Source organism: Cydia strobilella, chromosome 13, assembly GCF_947568885.1.
Source record: "Cydia strobilella chromosome 13, ilCydStro3.1, whole genome shotgun sequence".
Taxonomy (NCBI): domain Eukaryota; kingdom Metazoa; phylum Arthropoda; class Insecta; order Lepidoptera; family Tortricidae; genus Cydia; species Cydia strobilella.
Genome location: NC_086053.1, coordinates 13767479 through 13791809, shown reverse-complemented (window position 1 = coordinate 13791809; position 24331 = coordinate 13767479). Strand labels below are relative to the sequence as shown.

The 24331-nt window shown below is 39.7% G+C and overlaps 1 protein-coding gene across 1 annotated transcript in view; it reads right to left on the bottom strand.

Annotated features, from left to right (window-relative positions):
- Positions 1–4781: 4781 nt before the first annotated feature.
- The window catches only part of LOC134746855 (atypical protein kinase C-like), a 180990-nt gene continuing 161440 nt past the window's right edge, over positions 4782–24331 (bottom strand). The window contains exons 3-13 of the mRNA XM_063681421.1: positions 16689–16739; positions 14536–14621; positions 13620–13819; positions 13040–13190; positions 12426–12646; positions 11519–11699; positions 10538–10750; positions 8294–8461; positions 7624–7739; positions 6817–6946; positions 4782–6305 (exon numbers count right to left, since the gene is read on the bottom strand). Of these exons, the coding sequence (XP_063537491.1) occupies positions 6859–6946; positions 7624–7739; positions 8294–8461; positions 10538–10750; positions 11519–11699; positions 12426–12646; positions 13040–13190; positions 13620–13819; positions 14536–14621; positions 16689–16739 (1475 nt within the window). The 3' untranslated portion in view covers positions 4782–6305; positions 6817–6858. The remainder of the gene's footprint in view (positions 6306–6816; positions 6947–7623; positions 7740–8293; positions 8462–10537; positions 10751–11518; positions 11700–12425; positions 12647–13039; positions 13191–13619; positions 13820–14535; positions 14622–16688; positions 16740–24331) is intronic.

Here is a 24331-nt window from a genome sequence, read left to right as displayed (position 1 = left end):
CGTCTCTGAAATTATTTACACCTTTCAATAATATCAACGACCAAATCTCATCAATGTGTGTTGTGTCTTAAGAAAATATGTGGTACTTTTGATGAATTTACCAAAATCAAGTGTTAAAATTAATGATAGGTATTTACGTTTTTGAATAATCAAACTGAATATTGTTATTAACTTCAGAAACATTAATATTTCGTCTTTTTGTCTTTAGCTGTATGACGATGGCGGTTATGTATGTAAAGGGGTCCCTTTGTTTGACATAATTATTGAAAGTCATAATGTAATGATTGTCATATTAGTCATAATAGTCATTAGTCATAGTCATTAGACCTGAAACCTTTAACTTTTCAGGATTTTCCTCAGGTTATCATATAGATAGGTTAGGTTTGTTTTATGGAAATCCTGAAGTTTCTGCGAAAAACCAAATTATGACTAACGGAAATGTGGACAAACAATACATTGTGACTTAAAACTATATGGGAAACAATAGAGACCCGTATGTAAACATTCATTTTCACAAGTTCATCTTAGTATCATTCCATTATAATATTGTACCTACACAATCGTGATTAGTTACTTTTTACGTTTTCAAAGATTGTGTAAGTGAAGCTTCCATTGCAGTAGTTTTATGAATATTGTGACACGAAATCTCTCTATTGGTTAATATTAATAAAATTAATATAGTACCTACTTAAAAATACAAACGGCCAGTATTTTCGCATTTATAGTCAAAGTATTTATTTATCAAAATTATTTTTAGTTATTTGTAGAAAGTCGAATGATTTATCTCATAGAATCAGTATTTGATACGATTTGCACTTGCAGTATTAACATCATATTACAATATTATTTTTCATTTTTATGGCTGAGAGCTGAGTGATGTGAAGATTCTTTAGGAACTTAAAAAATAAACCAAGTTAAGTACTTGGTTTTAAAGCGTTTCACACACTTAATTCAGTCACGTGATATCTGCATCTCATGTTCTATGTATTTCTGAGTCCCTATCGTCAGTTACTGAATAAAGTACGGTGTGTAACGCTTAAGAGAAAACTAGCAGACTTGTGCTAGAAGTTTATTCTAACGAAGCTTAATAAAAGCCCAGCCTGTGTGAAAATATATTATTTTAGTTCAACACTTGTGATGTCCATGGCTGTTTATGTTTTAACTAGTTTATCCGTGTTAATACATATTTACACTAATTTTGTAGCGCGTCTTTAAAAATTGAAGAATATAATATATGTATATAGTCCTCCTCATCTATTCGATGACGGCGACCTCAGCAATTAAAAAATTACGCCTATTATGGGCCCGAATGTGGCTTGCCAGGCCGAACTTGGTACAGTCACGTCTAAAAATATCGATACGAACAAAGTGCCAAAAATATTTATGTATCTATGTATACCGACCTTAATGCCCATATGCCATAGGTAGTGTATATATTTTGGTACTTTGCCCGTATGGATATTTTCAGACGTGACCGTACTAGAAGTCTTTTTGTGAGTGAGATATGGAAAGTACGGACCAGTAATAATTTAAACATATTTTTGTGATGTTTGGACACGTCACGTTAATGTAGATATATGTTGTACATTAGATGTTGTTTGTTAATTTGTGCACTAAAATTCATGTAAACTTCTAAATATTGCACGTTTCATTTACGTGTAAGAGTTTATCATAGCCATACGTGTATCATCTTATTGGAAAATATCTCGACGTCAAAATTAACTTTCACGTTGTAGCCGCGCGCGTCAGTTGACGTCTTTGGCGGTCAAAGGGTTGAGGATGACGGTGAATGAAGGTCCGGGTGCGGGTCGAGGCTTCCGACATTTCATTTTATACCACGGGTGATTGGTGATCACATGAATTTTTTTAATAAAACTGAAGTGTCGGACGTATCGGCCCGGACCCGGACGGTTCTAACGCGAGTCATAAGAGAATTAAAGCCAAGGCTAGGTAGAAAATGTATTTATAGAGGGTAATAGAGCTTATCCTTTATTGTGTAGAGTGTATCGACTTGTCCTGCGATGTCTACGTGTTATTATCAAATATAATAAATTTATTTTGTGATTGGACATCGTGTTTTATTGTACTTCTCTATTAGCAACCTATCAAACAACCCATCTTCGATTGTATGGCCAGGATTGAAGATGGGTTGCCCAGCAAAATATGAGGAAAATATTTCTCATGGCGCACAATAAAAACAGTTTTTTACATTTTTGTTGTAGGGGGATGAAGGTATAGACATGTCCCGATTTCAGATAAATTGTTATATCTGTTAAAATAACAAGTCGCAAGTCAGATTAATCTTTCTTTATTTTCAATTAAGCACAGAATAGTACAGTATCCCAAGTTAGGTATCCAGTCTAAGTCGATAGACTCGTCGCCCGGTGTTCGTACACACATCCAATATGTAAACCATACTACATAAAGCTCCATACATCGGATGTATCAACATACAAATAAAACTTAAAAACTAAGATACATAATTTGTTCTAAACGGCGACTTTAACATATCAATAAAGTGTTCAACAGTTCCGTTTATAATTAACAGTGATTTAAATGTCATTTGTCATGCGGTTAGTATGATACACGAATATTTAGATACTTTTCAAACTTAATTGATTAAACGAACGTACAACAAAGTTCTAATAAGGTATACAATAATCTCAACATTTTATTAGAACCTATTAAACCGTATAAAAAGACAATTTGGAACTTGATCCATGCGTGTCACCATGTTGCACAAACAAACATAAAGTCAGACATTGGAATGTTAACTAATTACGCTTAATATAGAGTTAATAGTACCAAAATACAGCTTAATAATAATTAAATACTTAAAATAATAGAAAACCCCGCGCGGGTTCGACAACGCAAAGCGCCCGTCACGCAACACATGGTAAAATGTAAATAATCGAAACCGGTAAATTACCGGATATTAAAATTAACCGGTTAATAATCATTGGTTGGAATAGATGTACCTATCAAGTACCTACCAATAAACGAAAACGTGCAAAATATGGCCGACTTGCCAGTCAACATCAAGCGACTTAGTGCAGAACAGTCTAACAGCTGTTTAAATTACACTTCTACTCGTAATAACGAAATTGTACCACATTCATGCAGCTTGATATATATTTTTATAATAATCATAAAAATGAAACTTTAATTATAAAATCCATTTACACCAACGATAACATAGAAGTTTAACATTCGGGGCGGCAGTAGCAACACTTAGAAGAAATGGAATGCAGACAAAATATAATTTACTCTACATTTAAAAATTCTTATCATTACACCGAAAAATATTTGGCTCATTTTATAATTTAATATTTCCTCCGAATCTGCATAGCGATTTATTTTTGCTATACATTTTGTTTGAGTCACGATAGAAATCAAGTAATCTGTTCTTGTAGGTTATGCCATATGTTTCTTGGTGTAACACTTTATATAGTTTAGGGGTTAGTTAAAACATGTTATGAGACTTTCAGTTAGTCAGATTCTAATCAGTTATGGTAGTCGCCGAGCCAAGAGCGTGATCACTAGAATATCGGTGCAAAATGTCTAATAGATACTACGTTATTTAGAATAGTCCGTGGACACCGGCATACGCCCCCATAATTACCATATACGTAACCATATCATTATATAATAAGTCTTTCCTTCTACTTTAACAATAATTTGTTATAATATTTTTATAACCGATTGTATTTTTAAATATTCTTATTTTGTCAATGTACACGAATTTGTATCAGTGCTCAATATTTATAATTACATATATAATATTTTATAAAATTCGTTGGCTACCTAAACGAGTGGTGTTAGCTATGAACGACAACGGGAGCTACGGTAGGGAATGGATACATTAATTTACAATATAATAGGAATAAAGCGTGACTTATGTACACTCGGCTTAGTACGGCTGGTAGCGATTACAGTCCTTACACTCATATAGACAAGGTTTACATTCGATTTGTTCTCTGAATCATACAAGGATTATTACTATACAGTTCTAACACAGTACACGCCACGCGAGACTCCTTGCAAAGAATCGTAGCAAGACTAGCTTAAACTAGGCTTCTAGGGAAAACACTAATATTGGAGAAGGGCTAAAATACGCGCCTGCGTTTAAAGGGCGATATTTTTATCTACTTTTAATTCCTTACGTGCCATTCATTGAGCATTATCACCTGTCCCCATATAGATATATAACTACAATATATTATTGCTCAAGAAACATATATAGATGGTAGACACCGCGATGTAGCTCGGTGTTCGCGTACGCGAAGAGACATTAGAATAGTTTCAAAAATATTTATATTTATTTATATGTTTTGTATACATAGAGATAATTTTATGTACATAAGAAGCGTTTTTCAGCCCAAAGTGGCTTCGGGCTTAATTCGAAGTGATCTAAGATTTATTATAATATAATAGGAAAACTGTGTGACGCCACCTGCTACCCAGCTGAATGCTGAAGGGTTACCTAGATAAGGACTTCGAGCACCAACCACCAGAACAGTGTCTGTGTCAACTCCCATCTGTTCCTTTCGAAGAGAAGTAGAATATATTCAGATCTGTTTACTACGTTTAATATTTACATATAAACAGTTAGCTCCAAAAATTAAACACATGTTATATTGTCTTCGGTTACCGCGATAGTTACTCACCATCGGCGTCGCGATAGTTGACCACGAACGCTGTAAAGAGTTCGAAACGTCGGGATGTATTATAAATTCAATATACGCGATATAATCCGTTTTCATAGTTTTATTTCATAAACACATGTTAGATTATTTAGACAGATTTATACTTATTTTTTTTGGAGCTAAGTGCTTATGTAAATACTTTCTATTTATACTCTTCGGGTCACGGAACCACAAAAACATACTTTACAAATATTCTGAGGTGAAGAAATAATAGTGAACACAAGTAATATCTAATCTAAAGCTTTACATTTTTATATAATTTTAGATAAATTCTGAAATCGTTTGGTTTATTTTTTTCACTTCAGTCTGTAACAGCCAGAAATTTAAATATTAGGCTTGAAGATACGTCGCTTATCATGTTTTACAATTGACTTTACATTCGAACCGTATCATATAACAAGGCAAGCCTTTGTCCGCTACACGCTCGAGGCATTCTTCAAAATTAATATTAAGTCGATTCCAAGTTTTAACTTTGGCCAGCTTGGCCACCATGGCCACACATTAATGTGACTTTTGTATAATTTTTGTTTGGTGTAACAATTGTCACTAGCTTATTAATACTTTAATTTTTACTTGTTTTTCAACAATGGTTTATTTCAAAATTCACTTTCCATCGAGGTTTTCCAACCGGTTAAAATAAATTTGTTTTATAATTTTAAGTATGTAAGTACAAAAGAATCACTTTTTGCAAATACACGTCGCCACGATCTCACATCTAATGTAAACGGAAGCATGTCATTCCAGTACCAAAGATGCATTGATAGGATAAGACGTGTATTCTAAGTTAAAATCGTGCCTCGATGTTTGACAGCTGAAGATGACGTTATACGGCGCTATATATTTTGTGGTAAGTTTTGACAACGAGAATAACCGCGTAATGTGCGGTGCCGTTCACCTGTCGAATTCGAGGCACGCATTTTTATTAGACTATACCAGTACTACTATTAATAACTCTTTGCTGGGACTATTCAGAACCTAGAATTGTAAAAGCAATTTACAACATTAAAACGACATATTCTAGAGACGGACCAAGCCAACTGCATGGCATTTTCAATGAAAAAGTGTGGTAATGACAGTAATTTCTGTGCAATTCGGTACAAAGTTATCTTAGACAGACTCAAATACAATTTACAATTTTGAAATAAAATAAATACTACAACGACAACTCCAAACCGGTTAATTGGTATGTGTAACCGGTTACGGTAGTGACCGGTTAGTCTTGGCGGGGTCAGTTGAGCGGCAGACCGAACATGTGCTGCAGAATTAAAAAGCTACAACGAAATCTCGAAACCGGTTAATTGGTATGTGTAACCGGTTGGGGTTGGGGTTGGGGTTGTGACCGGTTAGTCGTGGCGGGGTCAGTTGAGCGGCAGACAGAACATGTGCTGCAGAATTAAAAAGCTACAACGAAATCTCGAAACCGGTTAATTGGTATGTGTAACCGGTTGGGGTTGGGGTTGGGGTTGTGACCGGTTAGTCGTGGCGGGGTCAGTTGAGCGGCAGACAGAACATGTGCTGCAGCAGCGTGGGCTTGCGCGGCGGCAGCGACGAGCACACCGAGTCGTAGTCCGACGAGGACGACTCGCCGTAACCGAACGCCTAACAACAAATATTACAATCAATATTAGGGCCAATGGGGAGAACACCTCCCGCACCTATCACTATATTTGATCTCTGTTTTGCCCAAAGGTTAACTGGTAGAGAATGCCTTCAGGCATTAAGATCGCTTTTAGTACAACTTTTACTGTGCAATAAAGTTTAAATAAATAAATAAACACCGGCATATATAAAATTTATTGCTGGGAACACCGTCATAGGGCAAGATCTCTAGTATTTATATACGTACAGCGAACTACAAAGGTGTATAGGTATACCCACTTTATGTATATTCATTGATAGTGGGTATGTACTTTTGCAGCTGCGTGTACGTCGCTCTGACACTAGTAGGTACCTACAAACCAAAACCGTATAGCGTATTTGTACAGTCAAGGTATTAAATACTCAATATATGGATAATAAGGTTGTGTATACATATTTTTGTCACTTTTACCGTGTCGATATTGAATTGCCTTGACTGTACCGTATTGTCGAGTGGTAAGGTAGTATTTACCATGGCGGGGTCGTGGTAGGGGTGCAGCAGGCAAGCGTGGTGTCACACGCAGTCCTCGAGGGACATGAGGAGCGGGTTCACGTACTCGAAGCCCTCGAACTCCGACTGGTCGATGTCAGCGATCACGTTGCTGTGAATTTAACAATTGTTTAGACGTTAGTCAATCACATCACATTTGTACAATAATAAATTTTATGTTTATATTATAAATTGTAAATAATGTTTGCATGCTTGCTTGCCGCTTGCTTTCTATTGCATGCCTATCATGGGGTAGAATATAAGGACTACTTTTTATTTTAAGACTTTCGATTGTATCAAACACTATGTTCTTGCAATAGTTAAATATATTCTTACCTCAGCAGCTCGAACAAGCCTACTTTCGTCACTCCAGGGAATTAAGAAAGTGCGACTTTCCTCGCTCCAGAGAGTGAAACAAAGTAGCTTTTTAATTTAGTGAAGGCCATGAACTGCCACTTCATACTTCTATGTTTTTTTTAAATTACAAATTCGTTTTTTTTTTTCTTTTTTCTGTATTATTCTGTGTAATTCGAAATACATTTTAACCTTTAATATGTTCACACTACTGAGGTGAAAAATTATATGTGCAACACGAGAGCAAAGTTATTTTACATCTCGTGTTTTTGAGTCCCTCGCTACGCTCAAGTTTCTAACTTAGAATCACTCGCTTCGCTTGTGATTCAATTATAGAATCTTTCGCTTTCTCGGGACTCAAAATAAACACTCGCAAGAAAAACCAACTTTCCTCTCTTGTTGCACAAATAAGTATGATTGAATGATACGACTCACTCGTTGTCGGGCGTGAGATGCACGGGCTCGTCGGTGAACTCGGGCGGGAAGTTGGCCAGGTCGCGCTCGCCCTCCAGCCGCGGCTTGAACGGCGGCACCACCTGCTTCTGCTCCAGCTGATACACAAACATTATCATATTAATATTACACACGAATCTACTACTCCCTCAAACACTTAATAACTGAACATGCTGAATATAGGTCTTCTAATAAAATAAAATAAAATATTACGTCCTCCACAGCCTTCGTCAGAAGTATAGGTATCGGCAGGAGAATGAATGATTACAAACACAGCTACAGAAAAAAACATGGATATAAAATATCTGATGCAGTCTTGCGGTCCAAATGCGTGTTATATCCACGGTGTTATATCGATCCTACCTACACGTTGGGAGGAGCTCGCTGGGAAACGGTCCACCATCGGCCACGGGCTACCATCTTCGAATCCATCAAGTCGTTTGAGGAAAACCGCCTCACGACGTTAGATGTAAAACGACTACGGCCGTGAGTGTAAAAGAGTTTTAAAGAGCAAGTTTGGCCTGGCCAGCCACATAAGAGCTCATGAGAGGAAAAAGCCTTGATTGTTGAGGTCGCCGTCATCGAAATCGATGTGGAGGACTATATATATATATACCTATATACACGGACTACTTTTAATAGTATTAGTTACCATCTCCCACTCGATGCTCTTGAAGAAGGGATGCTGCACGATGTCCATGAAGCCGCTCTCGCCGCAGCCGAGCCGCTCCGAGGGGCTCTTGTTGAGGAAGCCCTTCAGCACGGACGCGGCCTTCACGGACAGCGAGCGGGGGATACGGATCGTCTTCTCTAGGATCACCTGGAAAGTATTAAGTCAAATGTTGAAGTTATATTGTGTTATATATTCATGATTCCTATCTTGCAACCCTTCTAGGTTAAACAATAAAAAAAGACTTATTGAAGCCTCGAATCTCTATTGTGATATCAATCTATGACTCCCATCCTCCAATTCGAGGATAGGTTGAACGACTAGATTGGCTAGGACGTATTTGTATAGGTTAAAAATCCTCGCAATTCTTATTAATTTTCTTTCTTTCCCAAATTAACCAATTTTTCGAATGCAGACGCGCTAATGTTACTTGTCAGGTTTTCAGTATTCTGGTCTCAGTATTTAGTTAGTCATGACACTGTCTCAAATTGACATAAATACAGTTCAATCGTAAGCTCTGTGCGTTTTTCAGATGTGCATCGCACTGTGGAGCGTCCGTGGGGGTGTGAGCAGCAAGCTAAGGCTCCCCCGTACTATTTTTCGGAGTTCGTTTGCTGTCAGGAATTCGCAAATATTGTCAACAGTGATGTCACCTGGAACAGGTAGTCCTCAGTGTTCTGGTCAGGGTTGTCGGCAGCCTGGGCTATGTCGAAGGGGCTCCGTCCAGCTAACATCTCGTAGGTGAGGACCCCGAGCGCCCACCAGTCGACGCAGACACCTGGGCTAGTCACCTCACCTGGAACAGGTAGTCCTCAGTGTTCTGGTCGGGATTGTCTGCAGCCTGGGCTATATCGAAGGGGCTCCGTCCAGCTAACATCTCGTAGGTGAGGACCCCGAGCGCCCACCAGTCGACGCAGACACCTGGGCTAGTCACCTCACCTGGAACAGGTAGTCCTCAGTGTTCTGGTCGGGGTTGTCTGCAGCCTGGGCTATGTCGAAGGGGCTCCGTCCAGCTAACATCTCGTAGGTGAGGACCCCGAGCGCCCACCAGTCGACGCAGACACCTGGGCTAGTCACCTCACCTGGAACAGGTAGTCCTCAGTGTTCTGGTCGGGATTGTCTGCAGCCTGGGCTATATCGAAGGGGCTCCGTCCAGCTAACATCTCGTAGGTGAGGACCCCGAGCGCCCACCAGTCGACGCAGACACCTGGGCTAGTCACCTCACCTGGAACAGGTAGTCCTCAGTGTTCTGGTCGGGGTTGTCTGCAGCCTGGGCTATGTCGAAGGGGCTCCGTCCAGCTAACATCTCGTAGGTGAGGACCCCGAGCGCCCACCAGTCGACGCAGACACCTGGGCTAGTCACCTCACCTGGAACAGGTAGTCCTCAGTGTTCTGGTCGGGGTTGTCTGCAGCCTGGGCTATGTCGAAGGGGCTCCGTCCAGCTAACATCTCGTAGGTGAGGACCCCGAGCGCCCACCAGTCGACGCAGACACCTGGGCTAGTCACCTCACCTGGAACAGGTAGTCCTCAGTGTTCTGGTCGGGGTTGTCTGCAGCCTGGGCTATATCGAAGGGGCTCCGTCCAGCTAACATCTCGTAGGTGAGGACCCGGAGCGCCCACCAGTCGACGCAGACACCTGGGCTAGTCACCTCACCTGGAACAGGTAGTCCTCAGTGTTCTGGTCGGGGTTGTCTGCAGCCTGGGCTATATCGAAGGGGCTCCGTCCAGCTTACATCTCGTAGGTGAGGACCCCGAGCGCCCACCAGTCGACGCAGACACCTGGGCTAGTCACCTCACCTGGAACAGGTAGTCCTCAGTGTTCTGGTCGGGGTTGTCTGCAGCCTGGGCTATATCGAAGGGGCTCCGTCCAGCTAACATCTCGTAGGTGAGGACCCCGAGCGCCCACCAGTCGACGCAGACACCTGGGCTAGTCACCTCACCTGGAACAGGTAGTCCTCAGTGTTCTGGTCGGGATTGTCTGCAGCCTGGGCTATATCGAAGGGGCTCCGTCCAGCTAACATCTCGTAGGTGAGGACCCCGAGCGCCCACCAGTCGACGCAGACACCTGGGCTAGTCACCTCACCTGGAACAGGTAGTCCTCAGTGTTCTGGTCGGGATTGTCTGCAGCCTGGGCTATATCGAAGGGGCTCCGTCCAGCTAACATCTCGTAGGTGAGGACCCCGAGCGCCCACCAGTCGACGCAGACACCTGGGCTAGTCACCTCACCTGGAACAGGTAGTCCTCAGTGTTCTGGTCGGGATTGTCTGCAGCCTGGGCTATATCGAAGGGGCTCCGTCCAGCTAACATCTCGTAGGTGAGGACCCCGAGCGCCCACCAGTCGACGCTGAAGCCGTACTCCTCGCCGCGCAGAATCTCCGGCGCGATGTAGTTGGGCGTGCCGCAGAACGTGGACGTCGTGTCGCCGGGGCGGACGCCCTCCTGGAATTTTATTTAAACGGTTAATTGAAGGCTACTCCAATTGCTTTGGAAGGGCTAGGTTGGGTTGGTGAATTACTTCCCAGTCGCTTTTAAATGAAGGAAAATATAGTAAGGAAACCCAGGTCAGATAGCAGTCACTTCCGTCAAAAATATCGCCTTAAGTTGCTAAGTCGCCGTAAGTAAGTTAGCGAATTTATTAACGAGGAAAAGGAATGTGGAGTAAGAAATACAGTTTTACCAGAAAACAGTCAACATAATCTAGAGATCAAGAATTTATGTACGTTACTCAAAGACTGCGATGTCAGCTCGTTGTCGGTGAGCTTGATGTGGCCCTCGTGGTCCAGCAGCACGTTGTCCAGCTTCAGGTCGCGTTAGATGACTGTTGCAGGAGGTGTGCGAGAGAGACAGACCGACCTTGCACATGCCGTAGTCGGTGAGCTTGATGTGGCCCTCGTGGTCCAGCAGCACGTTGTCCAGCTTCAGGTCGCGGTAGATGACTGTTGCAGGAGGTGTGCGAGAGAGACAGACCGACCTTGCACATGCCGTAGTCGGTGAGCTTGATGTGGCCCTCGTGGTCCAGCAGCACGTTGTCCAGCTTCAGGTCGCGGTAGATGACTGTTGCAGGAGGTGTGCGAGAGAGACAGACCGACCTTGCACATGCCGTAGTCGGTGAGCTTGATGTGGCCCTCGTGGTCCAGCAGCACGTTGTCCAGCTTCAGGTCGCGGTAGATGACTGTTGCAGGAGGTGTGCGAGAGAGACAGACCGACCTTGCACATGCCGTAATCGGTAAGCTTGATGTGGCCCTCGTGGTCCAGCAGCACGTTGTCCAGCTTGAGGTCGCGGTAGATGACGCCTCGCTCGTGCAGGAAGTGTAACGCGAGGGAGATCTCGGCCGCGTAGAACCGCGCGTGCTCCTCGGGCAGCCGCCGCTGCCGCTGCATGTGGAACCTGGAATGAGACCGTTTCCTATGAAGTACAAAGTCCAAGTAGATAAGGTTGATGATATTAGTGTAATAAATTATTTTAGCAGTCAGATATTGCCAAAACCTTTAAATATATTTGTGTTATTTATTTATATTTATGTCACTTCAAATAGATGGCATTATTTCAATTGATCCTAGAAAAGCTTTTACCGAGGTATGTCTTACAAATCATACAAATGAATTTTTTGTATGCCATGGTAGATGCCAGGAGGGCAGGAGAAGGATAAATTATTCAATATATTTTATATTTAACGTAATTTTGAATCGTTTTTCATCAGGTTTTTTTATTACAATATTCCTTCCGGTGTTCCACAAGGTTCGCATCTGGGCCCAAGATTGTTTAACATCCACAAAAATGACCTGTCCGACTAGCTTTAAAAAATGGCCGTTTCGATCTCATGATTCAGTAAAGTACTTATTTACATTAGATCGCCTTTGCGCAAAAACTCGATGACGAAGAACAGTCTACTAGGAGTTTGGGAGCAGGAGTGCAGCCCCACGAGGAACGGGGGGTTGGAGGCCGTTTCGAACCCAGGTTTCAGTTAAAAAGTACTCACATTAGATCGGCTCCACGCACAAACTCGATGACGAAGAACAGTCTACTTAGAATCTGAAAGCAAGAGTGAAGACCAACGAGGGAGGGGTGGTTGGAGGCATTTTCAAATCCAAGCTTCAGTTAAAGAGAACTCACATTAGATCTCCTCCGCGCACAAACTCGATGACGAAGAACAATCTACTAGGAGTCTGGAAGCAGGAGTGCAGCCCCACGAGGAACGGGTGGTTGGATGCCGTCTCGAACACGTGCTTCTCGGTCTGCACCCAGTCGATGTCCTCGTCGTCCGTGACGAGGGCCTTTTTGATCACCTTCATCGCGTACACCCGTTTCGTCCGCTTCAGTTCTACCATCAGCACCTGCGAAATATAAAATTTGGATTTTATGTCTAAGAAGTAAATAACCTAACACAGTCGTGAACACTTACTACCAGTACGAGTTGGCTTAAAGAAAATTAAAAATATGAGACAAAACACAGGGCAATTTTAACTACTGACCTTGACCAGTATTCTAAAATTTCTGATAATTCATTGATTAACATCGCATCAAACTTTTTTTGGAGTTTTTTTTCGCGAATATACTGTATGATTTAGCCACTGCGCAGCGAATCGTGCCCGTGTTAGAGTATTATAATTTTTGACCAAGTAAACAGTGTAAAAAATGTGGAGTGTAGACCATAGATTGCTTGAATTAGTCGTATTTTAGTTTAACGTCAAGTACCTGTCAATTTTTCTGTGATCAGTGGCGCTTACCTTAGCGTAAGAGCCGCGTCCGATGACCCGGATCAGCTCGAAGTCGTCGAGCGAGTACTGCCGCTGCGAGCCCGGCTCCAGGTCCTCGCGCACCGCCGGCGCCGGCGCGGGCGGCGTGTCCGGCAGCGGCGGCTCGGGGTCTGCCCTAGACCTGGATGAAAAAGTTTCAGTTAACATTTTCGAAAATGTAGATGAAGCTTAAAATACTAGTTTACTCATCAAGTTTCTGTTAAACCTAATCAATAATAATTGATATGCAGAAAGCTCAACTCAAGCTAACAAATATGATCTTCTCCTGATAAGCAAAAACACTACCGCTGCACTCGCTGCAGCTAGCCAAATAAATAGGGCGAAGCTCGTGAATCGTGTTGTTTTACTTTTATTGAAAACACGAATTGAAAAACAACTATGATTGATGTGACAATAGAACTGACAAACGTGAAGCAAGTGTATTGGATAAAAGTATTGTTGACTGACTGAGATGCGTCGGGGCCGAGTACGTTATTTGGGGTTTGGGGGCCTTGGTTAAGAAGCCCATATTTGAAGATGCTATTGCTCTGATACTTCTTGGCTGACTGACCTGACGGACGAGGCTCGGCCCAGCGTGCTCTCCCCATTGGCGTCATCCTTGATTTCCACAGGGTCCACATGCTCACTGGAGCATGGCTTCTGCACGAGTTTGTGGCACTTCTTGTGCACCAGCAGCTTGCACTGGATGCACTTAAAGCCCTGGCGGCCCAGGCCCCAAATGCGGTCCTGGCAGAAGGCACAGAAGGCGCGCTGGAAAGGGAAAAGTTAAAAGTTGACTATTACGCATGTCTGACTTGTACTAGGTATTTAGGCTAAAAGACATCATAGTTTAGGCAATCCAATTTGTCCCCCCCGGGCACAGATGAGAATAAGGGTCGGTTGGACCAACTGGTTGTGATCGTTAAAGAGTTCGCTAAATTTCATTGTATGGAAAGTTTCATAGTAAACCGCCGCGGCGCGCCGGTTGACGTTGATCAGTCTGTTAAGTGCGGATGGTGCAACTGGCACTAAGTGTTCATATCTGGCGGCGGTCACGTGGGGCGGGGACAAATGGGAATAGACCAAAAGAGACAATTGAAAGCCACATTTATTTCTTTAAACGACCAAATGACAACTTATTCCCTCTTACATTTTTTTAAGTCCCTGGATAACCAATACGTATGCGATGTTTTATGCTTTCTGTCGGTAGGGCTTTAAATGCTTTGAATAACATATTCTAGCATGCTTGTAAAAGGAATAAATTGTCTCCCATTTAATAACTCGCCTAACTTCTTACTACAAAACGGTTAAGTAAAAAAAATTACAACTTTCATTCAAAGTACTTCAAACTTTCTTGCTAATGAAAAAAATTCCACTATATACCAGTTCAGACAACTGTTAATTGAATCCAGCATCAACGCCAGCTGTGCAACAAAGTGGCATCAAACCTGGCGGGCCAGAAAACGAGCCGTTGCTGGACAACTTACTCTATTAAATCTCTTGGCCTGGAAGATGTGACCGTTGACGCGGTATAGCTTCCGCCACCGCCGGGCGCCGCGCCTGTATATGCTGCCTGGAAATGAACAAAAATATTGTTAAGGTTAAACATATAAGCAATTAAGATTAGTCATACACGTTACTTTTTATTAGATTAGATTAATATTGTGTACACAAATCTCGTCGCCTGAAAATTCGGACCGTATTCAGTGAATCCTTTAAATCTTCCAATGGTGTTTTGTTTAATTTTTAACCAACTTCAATTTCATTAACTAATTTTGTTTTTAAATACAGAAAAACTGCTTGAACTACTCGCGAAAATATATTTCAACAAAAAAAAAAAACGCAGCCATCGCAATGACTATTTTCATTTGTAGTTAAATAAAAAAGCGAAATAACTTTCAATTCACTCGTTCCACAAACTCAAAGCACGGCCTCGTCATTACCAACACATAGGCGCTAACAAGAGCTCCCCCGGGCCATATACAATTAACGCCCATCCGATTGCCATTTCCACCCAAATTAGGCCACCACCTCCTCCACTACCCCGTAATCAATCTTACACCATTTCACACTTTGCTTCACGATGACGATGCACCGTCGCGATTGTCACTAATTCTTGCACGGTAATGGCACGATTGTCACTTTACAACGGTAATGAAACTTTGTATAGTGTAGAAATAAAAAATTGTAAATAAAATAAAGCACCTGCTAGATGCTTGGCGATGTCGCCGGTACAAGACATCGGAGTGGCGTGTCGATTCTATAAACGTTATCGCTACTATCTTATCGGTTTAAAGCGTATTTAGTGAGGCTAGCGATTTATTTACAAGAAATACCTTTCGGAAATAGGGAGATACTATCACAGATATGCAGTAGCGATTAGTGGTTTGTTGTTGGATTGGTGGTTTTTAATCTAACTAGCATGTCTTAATCCAAAAACGCAACTTTTCTGTTTAAATTATTCAAGATAAAAAACACGATACTATTAAAAAATAAGATTTTGTCGGTTTTTGCGATAAAGTCATCCCTACTTCAAAAGGGAACTTCTTTGGAAATCCTTTATATTAAAGCTATACTTGAAATGCTCGCCAGTTGTTCTGGTAGAATTATAGCAGCAACACAATCTGATAATAATTTTCTGCGCAAACTGCAGTTAATACATAATATATTATTTACGTCGGCTCAACGGGTTTCCGGCTGAAACCCCGGGCTTCAGTGTCGAAAAAAATATCAAAGGGCTCATTCACTCTTTACTTTTAAACTTTCGAGCGAGAAAGACAGGTTATAGAATATTTAAAGGGTTTTTTAACTCGCTCACGGTTTGGTCATTACCATGCCAGCTTTTACATGGTGATGACGTCGTCTGAAAAGCTCAATTGACGTTGCGCTCGGTTAGCCAGGCTATTGTGCCAGTATTTATAGGGTGATATTATAATAACGTGGTTAATTTTGAAATGAACTTATTTACGCTCACGGAAGCAGAAATGATGCCATAAGTAAATACGGATTATATAGAAAATATAATCAATATGCAAAGTGCCCGGTGGGGATTCCAATACATAATAATGTAATTTCAAACGTTTTTGATTCTTCCGAAAATTCATACTATTTAACATCGAGCTGAAATCGTTGAATTATATTATGTAAATTTGAAATCAAGCCATGTTATTCTTCTGAGCTAACATTTTCTTTTTTCAAATAGTAATGAAATTGGTTGCTATTTCTCGGGTGACAAACGAACTCAAGAAACATTGCCTTTTTATTGGTTCGGAGGCACGATTACTAAGTAATCAAATCTGGATAAATTTATACTTTCAGTTTTAGAAAAAATGTTTCATTTTAGCTTACTTTTAATATATTTTTATATATTATAATGTCATTATTTGGACTGAACAACAAAAAAATTTTTGTTAAGGGGAGAAGAGCCTAAAACCCTAGCTAATTATTAAGTACAAACTGAGACGGCCTTTTTGTCTTATATTGAAGTTCGATGATTCTTCTCTCGAATGGAATAAAATTGGTTAATAATACCATAAAAAAACGAAATCTTTTAGCACTTTTCCGTTAGCTCACTCGCTTTAGGCCTCCCTCTCTTATCGAGTAAGAACTGAGAAGCGGTAAAAAAAAAGTTGTGACTTACGGTCTTCTCCAGCGCATGACATGCCCGGCGCCGGCGGCACATTCGGGAACACTGCAACAAACAAAACATTCCATTGTAGCGTTTTACAACATTACCATATATCATAAACCATGAACGTTCTGGCCTTGTCGGTATAATAATGACCCTGCTTATGTGCTTATGAAGCTGATGGTCCCGCGGGTTCAAATCCAGTATTGTCATGGGTGTTTTCTATGTATTTAAGTATTTATTACCCACAAACACAAGCCTTATTGAGCTTACTGATGTATGGCTTAGTCAATTTGTGTAATAATGCCCTATAATATTTATTTATTAAAAAATGTGAGGAACCATTACGCATTTTACAACCTGTAGATTTAACAGACAACCATAATATAATAAACTTTCAAGATTTTCACCATTTCGATTAAATGATTTTAGCACGTCATTAAATATTAACTTTAACTAAACATAAAAATAGCGCTCGCGCAATTCCTAAAATGTTGTACATAAAACAACATTGAAAAAGAACATCAAAAAAGAGAATACTAGTACAAAGCGTCACTTTATTTAAGGCTTGTAACTTCACAACAAACAGGAAAAATACAGCCCTCAGCTCTCTAGTAATGATTAGTTTAAAACAACAAAAGCGCACAAACATCCAGCAATCCCGTTTATTTCCGGCCGAAATTGCATTCTGTCCGGAAAGAAGAGATTCCGTCCCGGTGCCTTTAAAAATAGAAGCCGACGCTGGTCTGTTGTGTTTAGTGTTTACATTTTAAAGGGAAGTGTTGACCCGGGTATTTGTCTTGGTGATTTAATACTCTGGAGTGTACCTCATCCTTTTTCTGGCTGAGGGATGGGAACGTTGAAGAATTTTAGGAAAACAAGCATAGGTTGAGACTTGTACGTATAGAATAAAGTGCTCTATCGTCTCAAATTAGCTTTATTGAATGATGTTTTAATAGTTTAGGAAAGTGCGTCACATATGTATTCCTACTATTCCTACCAGGTAGGCATATAAACGGACCTATATATTGATGCACTTCAATGTTAAAGCCTGACCAGGAATATTTGATGTTGCGGAATTTCACTGGAACTAATTTTTTCATACTATACTGAACTGTCGCCCTATACATTGAGAATAACAGCGCCCTCTTGACAATAATCATATATATATATATATATATATATATATATATATATATATATATATATATATATATATATTATTATTATTTTTTGTTTTGATTTTTCTCCTTTTTAGGGGGTATTATATTTATTATGCGGGCCACGGCCAAGCAATAAAGAAATAATTATTAAGTGGTGTTTTCTGTTATTGTAGATGAAGTCAAAAATTTCCTAGTTATTCGGCATGTGTTTGTAGCTTTTTGTAGGGTATGTATGATTTGGGTTGGCATGTGCAGGGTTTGCAGGCTGTTACTTAATGTTTTAGGGACAACTCCTGTGGTCGACATTACTATGGGGACTATATGTACAGTGGTGGCTTGCCACTGGCGCCTGAGTTCTATCGTTATTATTATTTTTTTTTCATTATTGTTGTTATTGTTTTTGTTCTTGTTTGCACAAATAGCTCTGTTTTACTCTGTAGAAACTTTATTAAACATGATGTTAAAATATTTTCATTAAGGAAACTGTAAGTCTAGCTTTAAGAAAATTTCCAGTGTTATGTATAACTATAGAAGACTGTTTGTTTCTTAAATAAATAAATAAAATAAAATAAAAAAAACAATTCTGGTCAGGCTTTACTTGAAAATGCGTTGACAGTTGCCATCAACTGATGAAAGTCTTGAATGGAGTTTAAAGATATACATGATTGACATACGATACTGTATAATACTTGTCTACACTTAAAGGCCTGCGCACATCGGATGCGTGGGCGTAGACGTGCACAAACGGTTTGTAATATACAGATCCATATGAGAGACGGCACACCCCTGACGTGTGCGTGCACGGCTCTAACATTTTAGTGTAGTGCAAGCGCACGTCTACACACACACATCCGGTGTGCACGGGCCTTAAGCAAACGTAAACAGTAAAAAAAAAACATTCAAAAACAATGTTGGAATCGAATTCAGAATTCCGATCACGTCCCTGCATTCATATTAAAAACAAATGAACAACTCAAACAGCAATTTCCAATTTCGAATAAATCTCGCTATATCTTTAACGAAATGCTCCGATTTTAAATTGCGTTCTGTTTTGAAAATCCACTATCGGGAAATATTTTCACAGCGCGCAGCCAATGAAAACAAGTGCACAATCAAACATCAATTTCCAGTTTGTTAGCGGGAACATTTTTCCAACTAGTCTTCTTTTCGACGAGCATATTTAGTTCCGAAAACATTCTCACACAAACAAACTTTACGCGCAAACAGTCATTTATTTTCGCAAGCTCCTATTTAATGAAGCAGTTCCAAATGTGACCCAGTACGTCGTTATTCAAGTTTATATTTGAAAGGCGGTAAAGAGTTCGATTTTGAAAGGCCTCCTGGAAGTATTGAATATTGGGAGTAAACTACTTTTTGGAATAACTGTTTTAATGGAGTTCCATGTTCGGTCCCCAACCGCTCTGTTTAAAAATAGAAAATACTGAGAGCATTCTGAATGTGGAAAGCTATAGGTCATTCCTTTGAAAGTTCGTTCGTCATTCCATTACGATTCCTACGAGGAATTCGAAGCTTGTTCACTAAGTTCCGGACTTTTAAATAGTACGTCGACGAAAAATAGGCAAATTGAACGTCTGGTTTTATTTAGGCTATGTACTTGTACAACTTTGCCTACCATGCCAAATTTTGCCTGCCTTTAAAAACACAGGCATTCTTCGTCTATATGTACAGATGTGTAGTGAATAATCCTATACGATCGTATTTTCACGGAAACGCACGAACGTGCACGAAAGTAATGAGGTTGACTGACCGGTCAATTCGAACAACGTTATAATTACTAGATACGAGAACAATACGAGATCTAATAGATACGTTATAGTTTAGTTCTCAAATAGTTATCTTTAGCAGTTCGATTAGAGAAACCAATTGCCATTTTACGCTACAATTATTGTGACGTTTTGGGATATCCATTAGATATCCATTGGATGTCTAAGTAATATCTTAAAGAGCTCGTTCAAGAGGACATTTGGAATCGCGAAAATGTCAAATATGACATGTCTTTCTTAAATATCTCGTTGTCGTTTCTGTTTCATATCTAGTGGATACCTAGTTGATATCTAGCTAGATCGTTGTTCGAATTGGCCCGAGAAGTAGGATGGCAAATTCGCAAACAAACTGTCTTCAGTTTGGCGAAAATATTGGATGAAGTCCTGTGCTTTTTTGTAAAAAAAAAAACGAACGTTTCCGAGAAAATACGATGGCAAAAGATTGTTCACTACATCTGTAATTCCTATTAACCTTTCATGTGCGTGGGGGTCAAAAATCGTTGGTTAAAAACTGTTGTGCTGTATAGAGCAGAAAACATCGTTATCCTTATCATTAGACAGACAAGGGGTTAATAACGTGAGAAAGATTTTGTTCTTTGCATAGGCAACGTTGAGGAAGTTTACGTTACTTTACGATTATCTTTAGCGAGATGATTTCGTTCTAAGTATACAAATATTTAGCTGCATCTCATTTAAATTCACTTGCTTATATGTTTTTCGAGGGAAATGTATACCATATACTTACCAACCATCCTACTGGGAAACGTAGTCCATTTGTTTAAGTTGGTACTTACAGTTCCAGTAGTCAGCATTTTAATTGGAATGGAATAACTGCCAAGGTTTTAAAAAAGTTAAAACAAAACCAACAAGCGATCCCAAGCGAAATGCGAGACTTAAAAACATTCTAAGCTCGATTCACTGGGCTGTCATTAAGGCCGAATGCAGTGCGCGGGCGAGTTCAAGTTTTGGGAGCCAGTTTTATGTGAGACCTCGATCTGAAACTGGCATAAAAACTGGTTTGATGTATTCAAAAGGTACTTAAATACAAAATACAGTACGTAGCGGCCCCCTTTTTTAAATATCTATCGTCAAATTTAAATAATCACAATTATTTAGCAGTGAGCACAATGATGGGCTCTTAAAACAGAGGACTCGAAGAAGTCTCGAGACTCCTAACCAACACTATATATACCGGGTTCGGTGGTACCTCCGATTCGCCAGTGCTCTTCAAGCGACTAGAACAACATGCTGAGTGGACGGGCTATCCAGCTCGCCAACAAAGAAAAACTTTGTAATTCCAAAATTGCATTAAGTGCTTTCTTTTGGCGGAAAAAGAAAACATTTGAGAACTTGGCTTCAATTACGATTGTGTTTATTCTTATTGGATTTCATAGGGAATGGTGGCCAAGTTTAGACTTATTGTATTGCGTACAAAGCAAGTGTGATATGTTAAGTAAATAACATGACTTAATAAATGCTTATTTAAAATATATTGTGTTCTGGTCAGTCTACAATGGTGCAATCTTTAGTTTAAGTTTTATAGAAGTTTTAGTTTTTATACATTAAACTAGCGACCCGCCCCGGCTTCGCACGGGTGCAATGCTGATGTATTATACATATAAATCTTCCTCTTAAATCCTTTTGAATACTTTCACCTAAATTTTTAAATAAAAGTACTCTTAAGAAATACTATGAAAGTTTATAGTTAGTTATGTTTTATTAAACGCACATGCATTTTACTTTCCTCGTATTCGAAATGAAAAGAAAAGTAGAATCGGAGAAAGGCAACATTTCCGACTCGGACTATTGGCGCTCTCACTGCGTTAAGGGGCCCACTGACTATCAGTCCGCCGGACGATATCGGCCTGTTAGTTGTTCGGAATTGTCAAATTTTTGTTCTAACTGACAGGCCGATATCGTCCGGCGAACTGATAGTCAGTGGGCCCCTTTAGAGTAAACCACCTCGACAGAAATGGATGTTTTTCATCAACAATCTACTATTTAATATGCAGATACGTCTGCGAACGATGCTATTAAACTTAAGCACCAAACTATTAAGCACCCAAGGCAGTAATTTTTCCACTTTTAAATTTATTGCAATACTTAATTACAAAGTCAATACTTATTAGTGGTGGAGTGTTTAATAGTTATTTGAGTTAATTTTGTTTGTGCAAGGTGGATGGAAATCTCAAAGAAAAGAAAATCAAATTAAATTAAAACCTACTTTTGAAATATCAATAATATAGGGGCGTTATAAAAGAAAGGAATTGCTTCAACTAGGTTTCATTTATGGAAAAATCGGTTTTCCCGAGTTATGGCGCAAAACGCTTAAGCCGCTTATAATTTTTATATTGGCAATTTCAACGATGTCGTCACTGCTATCAAATATATTGTGAAATGTTCAGAAATTTCTCGTAAACTAGCAATATGCTTCTAAAAGCCTTGAAAACTCGCAAACATGACAAATTGGCTCAAGATTGAAACCTTCAATGGTCGTTTCGAACCCAAGATTGTCGGCTTCCTAGATAATGCTACTAGTAGGTAATACTATTTTGGCTACAATAAGAACAATCTTACTTACTCGAATTTAAGCTGTCGTGAGTCATACTAACATTAAGCTAATTTTACGGTAACTCACGTATTTCCCAAGGTCTCCGTTTATAAGCGACAGTCCACCGGACGATATCGGTCTGTCAGTTGTTCGGAATAGTCAAATTTTTGTTCTAACTGACAGGCGGATATCGTCCGGCGGACTGATAGTCAGTGGGCCCCTTTAGTGCTTGAAAATCGAGACCTAGGCTCTGAAACATGTTGCGCGAGTGACTCAAACGCGTCAACCCTTAAAATTAGCCTAATTCTTCTTATTATTTTACAATCTATATTTAATTTGGGTATGTACTTCTAGAAACATAAGTCAGTTCATTTCAATATTGTTTATTTTTTATTATTTATTGTAATGTTAATTTTTGTGATAATAATTATACGGTATATATAGTGATAGATGTAAGCATTAACATAGCTATAAGTACTTACTAACACAAGCTATATGAGTCTGTAAAGTTACTCGAAATAAAAATGATTTATTTATTATTTAAGAGTCCCCGGCAAGCTCGGCCGAATTTCACCTTACCATTCAAACGGAGTTTTGATCTCATTTTAAAACTACGCGTTGGCTTGTAATGAAACTTTGCACATACAATGAAATGAGGTATATTTAGGTCTGTAATTAGTTTATATAGCTCTAGTATGTAAACAAACGAAATAGAGCAAAAACAAGTTTTGTATGAAAAACTTAAATTCGCTGTATTTTTTTATTGCTTATCTCATTGTAAGTACAAAGTTTCAGAGCAATCTAGCTAATCGTTTTAAAATGAGAGCGTAACTACGTTTGTATGGAGAACCGAGCTTGCCGGGGACTTAAATAAAACTTAATAAATTTTCCTATTACAAATACTAAGAACTTTATGCAAGCATCTGCTTACAATCAGTTTAATTAAACATGCGTTCGTCCCCAACGGCAAGCAGGCCAGTTTAAATAGAAAACGTCTTCGATTTGCCGTTCCTATTTTAAACGCGGCGCTTTTATTGGCTACAGCTCTGTTTTAACGGACAGGAAAAGCGGTTGATTTCAGTGTCCCCGGTGTAAAAGGAGGCATTGACTTTTTTACCGCCATTCCTGTCATGTCATCATCTTCCTCGCGTTGTCTCGGCATTATCATGGGAGCCTGGGGTCCGCTTGGCAATTAATCCCATGAATTGGCGTAGGCATTAGTTTTTACGAAAGCGACTGCCATCTGACCTTCCAACCCAGAGGGTAAATTAGGCCTTATTGGGATTAGTCCGATTTCCTCACGATGTTTTCCTTAACCGAAAAGCGACTATCTAATATCTAATGATATTTCGTTCTTATATGTAAAAACTCATTGGTACGAGCCAGGTTTTGAACCCGCGACCTCCGGATTGCAAGTCGCACGTTCTTAACGCTAGGCCACCAGCGCTTCCTGTCATGTCTAAGTATAATAGCAATAAATTTAAAATACACTGGATAAAAGTTATAAGGGGAATACGAACGAAAAAACCAACATACAAATATGTTTACCGTTCAGTAAACTCTTGGAAAACAAGTATTCAACTTAGTTACCGGTACTCGCTTATCTAGAATTAAACTCCCCTCGTTTCCGCGTATTGGCTACTTTTTAAATACGTTTGGTATCTTCTTCTCGTGTTCTGGTGTACTGATACAATGCGTTCATAAAGTTATGAAATTGGAATTCAATTTTACGAATCCTTAACTTTCTATCTCATCGAGGAGATTTGTAAAACAATAGTTATCCTTAAATTTCCGAAATAAACTTTTATATTTAATTTTTTATATCGAAACAACATATTATCTTAAAAACTGTAACAAAACTTATAAATTATTATAAAAATTAAGTATAAACTAAGTAAATTAAAACTAATAAAATAAATAAATAAATAAAACTTACCCACCTATCTTAAGTCCCCTAAATCTGTCCTCTGCGGAAGGGTGCCCATAAGGCTGGCTACATTCCCACGCTGAATAGCTATGTCTATTCTTTGGCCTATGAATAAACCAGCCCTAGGGTCACCCGTAGTTCCAATCAGTTTTTTAGGCCCTCAAAAAGATTATTTGCGTCACGACCACGGCCCCAGGGTCTCTACCGCGAATGCCGCAAATATGTGGTTG